This window comes from Pteropus vampyrus, unplaced genomic scaffold (assembly GCF_000151845.1).
Source record: "Pteropus vampyrus isolate Shadow unplaced genomic scaffold, Pvam_2.0 Scaffold36, whole genome shotgun sequence".
Lineage (NCBI taxonomy): Eukaryota > Metazoa > Chordata > Mammalia > Chiroptera > Pteropodidae > Pteropus > Pteropus vampyrus.
The window spans coordinates 553,860-563,125 of record NW_011888817.1 but is presented as its reverse complement, the minus strand read 5'-3'; the positions used below and the strand labels follow the sequence as shown (position 1 = coordinate 563,125).

The 9,266-nt window shown below is 48.6% G+C and overlaps 1 protein-coding gene and 1 pseudogene across 1 annotated transcript; both read left to right on the top strand.

Moving 5' to 3' along the window:
- The first annotated feature begins 2,871 nt into the window (after positions 1-2,871).
- Positions 2,872-9,259, top strand: PLA2G2D (phospholipase A2 group IID). Its single transcript, XM_011357506.2, has 4 exons — positions 2,872-2,928; positions 5,848-5,992; positions 6,705-6,811; positions 8,178-9,259. Exons 1-4 carry the CDS (start codon positions 2,889-2,891, stop codon positions 8,330-8,332), a joined length of 447 nt encoding a protein of 148 aa, XP_011355808.1. The 5' UTR covers positions 2,872-2,888; the 3' UTR covers positions 8,333-9,259.
- On the top strand, positions 5,253-5,371 carry LOC111738270 (annotated as a pseudogene).
- Positions 9,260-9,266: the final 7 nt, after the last annotated feature.

Sequence of the window (9,266 nt, the reverse complement as noted above, 5' to 3'; positions counted from 1 at the left end):
CTGAGCTTTGTCTCCAACACCCTCTGGCAGTTTCATCATGGATGGAATCCAGGCAGGAGGACCATCCTGGTAAACAGAGCTTGGCAGGGAGGAATGGATGGAGGGGAGGACTCTGGCCACTGGCTGAGGGGACATGCTCTCAGTCACGGTGTGTCTCTTAGAAGATGGAGGTCTTCTTTCCTCTCTTCTGCAGTGAGGTTGGGGACAGTAGGCTTCTGGGCTTTGCCAGCTCTTCTCATTTCCACCTCCATCTATACTGGAAAGGCAAGGGAGTATGGCAGAGCCCCTGAGTACAATGACTTGTCTGTAAAACGGAGATTAGGGCAGTACCCACTTACATTTACTATGTGGGACCACTTAGAACGGTGCCCAGCACATGGTAAGGGTGGCTCTGGCAGGCCTGTGTTCTAACCCAAAGCCTGCCGTGTGCCTGCTGTGTGATCCTGGGCAAGTTTCTGATCTCTCTAAGCTCCAGTTTCCTCACTTATAAAATGGATATAGCAGTATCTCCTTCACAGTGTGGTCGTGAAAATTAAATGAGATAACAGCCCAGTGCCTGGCCCATGGTAGAGGCTCAGCGGATGCTAACTCTTCTCAACTGAATATGCACTCCAGCATCTAGGCCCTCTCCTGCTCTTTTCTATCCATAGCCCGGAGATCTCGATGTACTGTGGCCTGGCATTATCATCAGGCCTGTCTCCTATTGTTTCCGGGAGAGTAAAAACCCGCAGACTTGCTGACAAGTCTCAAGAAACCCCGACACCCAGTGAGTACTCATTCATATGCTGCTGATGGAGGCTGGGGGTTTCTAGATTCCTACAGTCTTCAGAAAAAGGAAGAAGCTTAAATACTGTTCTCGTCTTCTGACCCAGCAATTTCACTTCCGGAAATCTACTCTAAAAAAAGCACCCTTTTAAAAGTAGATAAAGCTTTATCATCATAGGTACTATCATAGGTACATGAAATAGGTACTATCATCGCCCCTGTTATACGCATGAGAAAACAGAAGACACATTGCTAAGCCCCTTGCTCCAGGTGAAGCAGCTGGAACATTGGGGATGCCAGCCAAAATCCAAGCAGGCTGGGTTTAACTTCCCTGCCGCATCCTCTTCACCTCCACGTGATGCTATGTAACCCGCGTTGTGGTTGCCGTAATGGCATTCTCTGCGCGAGTGAGGCTTCGTGCAGTGTGCTGTACGCATGTGATCTCTAAACCTCACAGCGATCAGAGGAGAGAGGGGCTATGGCCCCTATCTTGTCCCTATTCTGCACATACAGAAACCGAGGCTCATGGAGGTGAAGCGATTTGCCCAGGGTCCCACAGCTGGTAAGAGAAGGAGCCAGAGTTTGAACCAGGTCCCTCTGATCCCAAGCCCAGGCCTCCAGAGGTGCTCTGGGGCCTCTGGAGGAACCCAGGACAACTGTTTTTTGAGTCTCCCTTACAGCATCAATATCATGTCTTCTCCACCATTAGGGAAAAGCCTTCTGGAATCAACAAAAGGCTTATGGTCCTGGCTACTTTGGCTTCTGCCTAAAAGATACCAGACCGAGGGGAGCTGGGACGCTGGCAAATAGAACCACAGGCCCCATCAAGAGCCCAGATCTAGAAGACTGTTTGGAGGGTAAGGCCCTACCTTGGTGAGAGTATAAGAGGGTAACTATTGAGCACACTCGGGGGAGGCATGTCACGGAACATGCCGGAAGCATTTACTTTGCTTTCTGCTTAGTTATTTTGTGTACAGATTGTTTTCTGACATATGAGGTGATCAGTTGGTGATGGAGTCAAGAAACAAAGGGAAAAATAGATTTCAGAGAGAGAAGGATGAGAGTTGAGAGAGAGAGAGAGAGAGAAAGAAAGAGAGAGAACAATTTCCAGCAGTGACGCTAGCTGGCATACTTTTTTGGGTGAACTGATTATTTGGCAGCAAAGAGATCAGCCTGGACACTATGTCCTTAAACAGCTGTCTAAGGGGCATCAAAGAAAACCAGTTTCTGCCATCTGTGGACACTCCATTAAACCTTGAAAGACTATTGATGGTGGCTTTGTGGCAGACTATCTCTTTGTGGTGCCTTCGAGGGTCCTGCCGTGAGCACCCCAGCCCTAGTAGCCTGGGTCCACACCATTTGCCTCATCAGGATTCTCATATGTGACCTGGGGCCGACCTTCTGCAGAGTCAGTTGTCAACACATGTCAATTGCCTTCAAATCATGTGCTTTGACTCAGCAAGTCTACTTCAGAACTAGATTCTACAGCAACGATTCTGGACATGAACTGAGACTTAGCCTTCAGGGATTTTTCACTGTACCACTGTATGGTCTAGACTAGTAAAAAATTGGAAATAACCCATATGTCCACCAATAAAGGATTTGTTAAATGAATGGCTTAGCCATATGAGGAATACAAGGCTACCTTTCAAAATGTTACTGCAGAAAAATATTTAACGACACAGAAATATGTTCAAGTTATATTGCTAAGTGAAAAGACAGGCTTCAGAGCACTGCAAAGGACCATCAATAATGTTTCCCTAATTTGGATAGGAAAAAGCATGAAGATATATATGGCAGCAGAACCAGAAAGACATACACCAAACATTTAACGGTGCTTAATACATTCAACAGGTGATTTTCAATTTCTTCTTATCGCTTATATTTTCCAAATTTTCTGCACTGAAAGTTTCTTTTGCATTCAAAAAGTTTTTAGAAAGATATGAAAAATAAAATAAAATTCCCTCATGTTAGAAAAGAGGAAACAGAAGTAGTACGGGTGATCTGGAGCTGAGGGGGCGTGGGCAGGGGCAGGCTCGGCCGGGTCAGGTGCATCTTATATGAGGGGTTGCCTGTGTGAAGGGGACTTCTGGCAGCTGCTTCCACTGCTCTGGGCTGGGATCATGGAGCTTCTCCAGTTGTGCATGCTGGTGGTGTTTGCTGGTGAGTGCGGACAGGACCCACGGCTGGGAAGGGGAGGAGGGATGAGCATAGGCCCTATATTTCTTTCTTAGACAGAGCTGCTGCTCCGATCCCCATTGCCCTGGCCCCTCAGGCCCCCCCAACCCTTCTGCCTCTGGTGAGGAACCATCAGTGGCTTCCAGTCCCCTCAAACAGTGGCTCTGGTCAGAAAGCTCTGGGCGGCCAAGCTGTGTGGCATGTTTCTGGACTGCTGTGAAGGTCAGAAACTATAGGTTCAGAACCCAGGGAACTGCTGAGTTGATACCTATGGTACTTTGAACAGAAATTACAAAAAGGGACCTCCCCACCTCACCCTGCTCCCACCTGTCCCTTTGACCGAATAATAACAATCATTCACATAGAGACAGTACTCTATTTTTAGAACCCATTCATGCTCATCATCTCCGCTGAACCTGGGAAGAGGGTTCTGTGGACCATCGGGAGATGGGCAATTTCTCTTTGATTTTAGTAAGTCAATTATAAAAATATGGTTGCTTGTAAACTGGTATTTTTGTTTCTTGACCGTCTCAAAATATGTGATCTTAAAAAGGATACATTTTTAGATGGGGTCATATGTTACCTTGGGACTCCCAAGTTCTTGAGAGGAACATATTTCCAGGGTTACAATGAAAATCATTAGGAAAATTGCAATCGAGCTACAGAAATTCATCTCTTAGATGTGAAGAGGCAATACAATGTAGAGAGAAAATACATAGATGAACTTGATTCAAACTCTGGCCCCGCCATCTCCTGGCAGTATGATCTCGGCCAAGCCACCCTCTCTCTCCATCCTCATCTGTAAAGTGGGTACAATAGCACCCTCTTCATAGGGTTTTTAGAAGGACTCTAATGACAAAACATATACAATGTTTAGAAAGTGTAAGTAACAGTAAGAAGCAATAGCTTAACACACAACATGCACCCCAGGTGGTAGCAGCGTTGCCTCCCACCACTGTGGGGAACCCTTGGAAGGAGGGGCTCCGCCCCCCTCAGTAGCAGATGAGGATGGAGAAAGCTACCAAGACGAGAATTGCTGACAAGCTAAGCCCAGTTCACCGAAGCCCTCGTAGCCACCAATTGAACTCCTCAATTTCTCAGGGCTGGGTTCACCTCTCTATAAAACTGTAATAAATAAGGCCACCCAAAGGCATCCTGAATCAAAGCTGTTTTTATGGCTTGCCTGGCAGGGGAGAGCTGCATCGTTCAGGCATGAGTTGGTTTGTGTGTGTATTTCCAAGCTGAAATTGAAAGGGGTAGATTTAGGGCAGAATGAGGGATGGAAGTATGCCAAAAAAGGCAAGATTCTGAATTCAGATCCCTGCTTGGCCCAAGAGGTGGATGTCACTCTCCCTGCAGAGGGTTACGTTCAGGGTCCTTATCACCGAATCCGGGATTCCAGAGGACCTGGGATCATTCATCAGCCCAGTCCAAGCTTACAAATTTTCTCTTTAACATCGGTATAGCTAGAGCCACCATGTCATACAGAAGTGGCTACGTGGATCCTCACACATTGAGGGGACACAGTGGGGACACAACAGGTTTTTAAGTAATGAGCACCACCTGTCACTTTCAGCTGCAGCCCAAGGCCACCAAGGGTGATCTCACCCTTGGTCCGCTGCACGAGTCCCTCACAGTCCCGCTGTTCCCACCCCAACCCCTTCTAGTTCACTATTTAATTCATTTGCACGAGGAGCTTTCATTATAACGTCATTTGCGTGGGGATTAGGGAGCTCTATAGCTCGGATCGCCAAAGGCACCTACCCAGCCCCGTCTCCCTGAGATTATGAGCCCCATCTGTGCCCTTGAACCATCTGCAGAGGTTGCACACAGCTACATTTCAGTCCCCTTCTTATTTTGTCTGCTCCTCCCAAACTCTCCTGAATTCACTGACTTAATATAATTTCATTTCTCCTAACTCATCAGAACGCATTCCTCTCTCCCAATAAAACAAATTCCCCTTATCAATTCTAACCAGAAGCTTTTATGACTGAAATGAAAAATATCCATGAAAATTATTGATTTCTAAATCACACTGCTGCCCAGAAGAACCAGGTGCACTCTTGAATGCATGGATTTCTCCACTACATGTGGTGTCGGGCTGGGAGGGTGTAAGACACAGGGTGCCTCTTTCTCTTATCGAATGGGACCTCGATGCTCGGGGACCGAGAATAGAACCAAACCGCCTTGGGTTTTGACCTTGGCTCCTCCATTTACCAGCCACTATGACCTGGAGCAAGTTACTGGAGCCTCAGTCTGCTCATCCCTGAAACGGGGGGTAAAAATAATATTTATTATACTAATGTCGAGTCTACGGCCGTGCCATCCTGAACAAGCCCTATTCCGTCTGATCTCGGAAGCTAAGCAGGGTTGGGCCTCGTTCGTACTTGGATGGGAGACCATCTAGGAAGACCAGGTGCTGGAGGCATAAAAAATAAGGGGTTGTAAGCTGACAAGGTCCTTGCAATCTGTGAGGTCAACCAAAGGTTGCATCACCTAAAAAATATATATATACTAATGTTGGTTTCTTCGTTTTCATAAATATACTGGAATTATACAAGATGGTTTTGACACTAAAGGAAAGTTCTATGAGAACTGTTTGTATGACCTCTGCAGCTTTTCTGGACATCTGGGAGATACAAAATAAGAGTTTATTTATCAAAAAAAAAAAAAAAATAGTACTTATCTCATGGGATGGATGGAGTCAATAAATAACTACATGAAAAGACCCCATAGTAAGCTCTCATTCACTATCAGTATATTTTTATATTTTTGTAGTGGTTGTTTTCATTTTATTATCCAAGGTCATTGATTTGGTCCAGGTGGAGCAGAGGTACCAGGCTTGGGGTCCACTGACCTCCCCTGAGACTCATGTCCTCTCCTTGTTGCTGGGCATCTTGGCAGGTGCGTGTCCAACCCAAGGCGGGATTCTGAACCTGAACAACATGGTCAGACAAATGACTGAGAAGACGCCCATCATCTCCTATTGGTTCTACGGCTGTCACTGTGGCCTCGGTGGCAAAGGCCCACCCCTAGATGCCACAGACCGGTAACCCCTCCCAGGCAGCCCCATGAGTGCCAGCCTGGTCCTGCCTTCACTCCAGAACTCTTCCCTTTCCTCTCCATCCATTTATTAATTTTGTGAATTTGTTTTGTATTGTGTGCTAGGAACTCTGCTGAGCTCTGATACAGCCCCGGCCTTCCTGCAGCTTCCCTTCTAGAGGGTTCCCTAAAGTCTCTGAAGGTCCCCCTTCCACTCCCAACCCCTAATCTAGTTAGAATACCCACACACACTCTCTGTTGCCAATGCACAGTGTTTTTAAAAAGTCCCACTTTTTTTTGTCATTATCTCATCTGATCTTCACCTGAGAATCGGCCAGAGGAGAGATGAGAGCCAGCCAGGTCCCTTTCCTAATCCACCACATACAGGCTGTGTGACCTTGGGAAAGTGGCTTGACCTCCCTGAGTCTCAATTTCTTCATCTGCAATATGGGGATAATATTAGTACCTTTGTCATAGGGTGGTAGTGACTATTAAGAGAAAATTCATTTTAAAAAGCTGGCGCCTGGTACCTAGGAAGCACTCAATACGTGTTAGCGAGCGAGGCTGTCAAGAAGGCTAGACCCCTGCAGGCCTCGACTCTTCCAAGGTGGGCTCTCAGCTTCTCCCCTGGGGCCGGGGGCTGCCAAAGAGCCGAGTCAGCTAAGGACCCGGGCACTCTGCTGCCTGCCCCACCTCCTGTCCTCTCCCTCTCCCTCCAGGTGCTGCCATGCCCACGACTGCTGCTATGCTCACCTGAGGCACCATCGTTGCCGTTTCCACACGGACCATTACAACTACAACTTTTCCCATGGGGACATCCAGTGCTGTGAGTGCCTGGGCCTCAGGATTGGAGTGAGAGAGTGGGGAGGGGAGCTCTGGTGCTCACCGCCTTCATATGCGTGAGATGATGCACGAGCTACTCAACCTCTGTTTTTCTCATACGTCCAGTGGCAACAGCTGGGCTCTGGAGAAAGGGCAGGAATGGGGGTGGAAGTATGGAGAGGTTCAGTGGGGGCTTTGGCCCCTGTAGGATCTGCAAGCCTGGTGGACCTCAGCTTAGATCCCAGACCCACCACTGCCCAGCTGTGTAACCTTGAACACGTTTGCTCAATCTCTCTGAACCTCAGTATCCTCATCTGTAAACTGAGGATGCCAACAGTATCCTACCTGCTAAAGTTAATTCAAGAATTAAAATGAGAACAGATAGAATGAGCCTCACAGATGCCTGTCACAGAGTGCATGTTTGATAGATGACATGGGCTACCGATATTATTGTTGCTACCTTCATCATTTTTAATTCTCATAGTAGCTCAGCCAGGAGGCAGCCCCACCCCGATAACCTCCATTTTATGGACAGGAAACTGAGAGTAGAGTGAAGAAGTTTCAGCTGAAAATGACAGAGCCTGGGTCGGATCCCAGGTCACCTGGCTCCATGCACAAAGGAAGGTGGCAGGTCCAAGGGCTGGGAATTAGATGCTCACATCACAACAGCCCCTTTTAATTTAGAATTTAATAATGATAATAACAACAACAATAGCCAAAATTTATTGAGCACTTACTATGTGCTGAGTGCTTTGCCTTCGTACTTTAAGTCCCATGACAGCCCCCTGAGGCAGCACTTTATAATCATTCCCTTTTTATTACAGATAATGCAACTAAAGCACTGTGGTCCCTCCTGCCTGAGTCTTTGCAAATGCTATTCCATCTGCCTAGAATACTCCCCCTCCTCCACCCTGGCTTTCCACAGGGAGAGCAGACGCTTCCGGTCTCAGCTCCAATGGCTCTTGTCTCACTGTTTTATCATCTCGTAGCCCTGGCATCGTTCCTTGCTTCCATGTAGCACAGTTTGTAATATATTCATTTCTGTGCTTCTCATATATCTGCCACCCCCATGGAGTGTGAACTTCACAGGTCCACTGTGTTCAGTCCTATTCCCCCCGGGCCTGCCACTAGATAGGGCTCAACTGTTCATTGAATGGACGAGTAAATAAATAAAGGTGCAATGCCACGTGGGGAGGTCATGGTACGTGCCCGAGGTCACACAGCTAGAATCGAAGTAGCTGGGAAGGGTACTCTAAAGCTGGGCAAGAATGGCACTGCTTTCAGAAGCTCCCTCCGGGGACCGCAGGCCCACCCTTGGCTCTGTATCAGGAAAAGAAAGACACTGAGCTCCCCACTCTTCCATCCCACAGCTGACAAGGGAAGCTGGTGTGAGCAGGAGCTGTGCGCCTGTGACAAGGAGGTGGCCTTCTGCTTGCAGCGTCACCTGGGCAGTTACAAGAAGAAGCTGCGTTTCACCCGTCAATTCTGGCCATCTCGCTGCAAGGGCAAGACCCCTATGTGCTAGGAGAAGCCTGACCTGGCTGTCCCACACCCCCTACCCTGGCCATTGGAAGTCCCGCAGGATTGCTGACATGCCTGCCCCAGTAGTAGCTAACCCCCGAACCAGCCTGGCTCCTCGAACACACTCCCAGGAAGAGAGAGAGTCTCAGCCTCTCCCCAACCACCTACCTGGCCTCTTGGGCCTTCTAAATCTTCCCGAGGCAGCGGCTATCTCCTCTGTGAGTGGGTTGAGATTTTAGGAAAAGCCAAGGAGAAGGAGCCCCTGAGATGGTGCTTGAGCCAAAACAGCAGGTGTGGCAGGTTCTCCCCGCCACTGCCATTCACTCAGCAGGCCTCCCCGGCCCAGCGTCATCTCTCCAATACACTGACCAAGCCGCAGCCGGAGCAGCCTCTCTACGGGGCAGTACTGATCTTTCTGTCCCTATGACTCTTCTTCTTCAAACCCCGTGGCCCTCTACCACCCTACGTGAGGGCCTCTCACAGGAGTTAGGGACCTGCGCTGTCTGGTGATATACCCCTCTCTCCACTAGGCTTGGAGGTCCTGGCAGGCAGGACCCATGCCTGACTTAGACTCATTTGCATCCCCAGTGCCCAAAACAGTGCCAAGAAGGGTCTCAGTAATTACTTCTCAAGGAAAGGGCTGGAGGAAGGCCCTGCTTCTCTTGCTCCGGGCCCACAAGCCCATGCCGCGTGTCTTCCAGGCACCCCTATTTTTCTGCTTCCAGGCTTTTGCTCAGTGTTTCACTTGCCCAATCCAGGTGGCTAAGCCCTCCCAGGGCTCTTCAGGGTCCAAGGGCTACTTCTTACAGAAGTCTCCCTCGGCTGATTCCTCCCCAGCTCTGAGGCCTCACTCCCTCCTCTGAGCTCCAAATCCTTCATAACACTTTATGGGGCTATAATTTACCAAGCTTTATCTTGAGTAGTATATCATTGCCTGG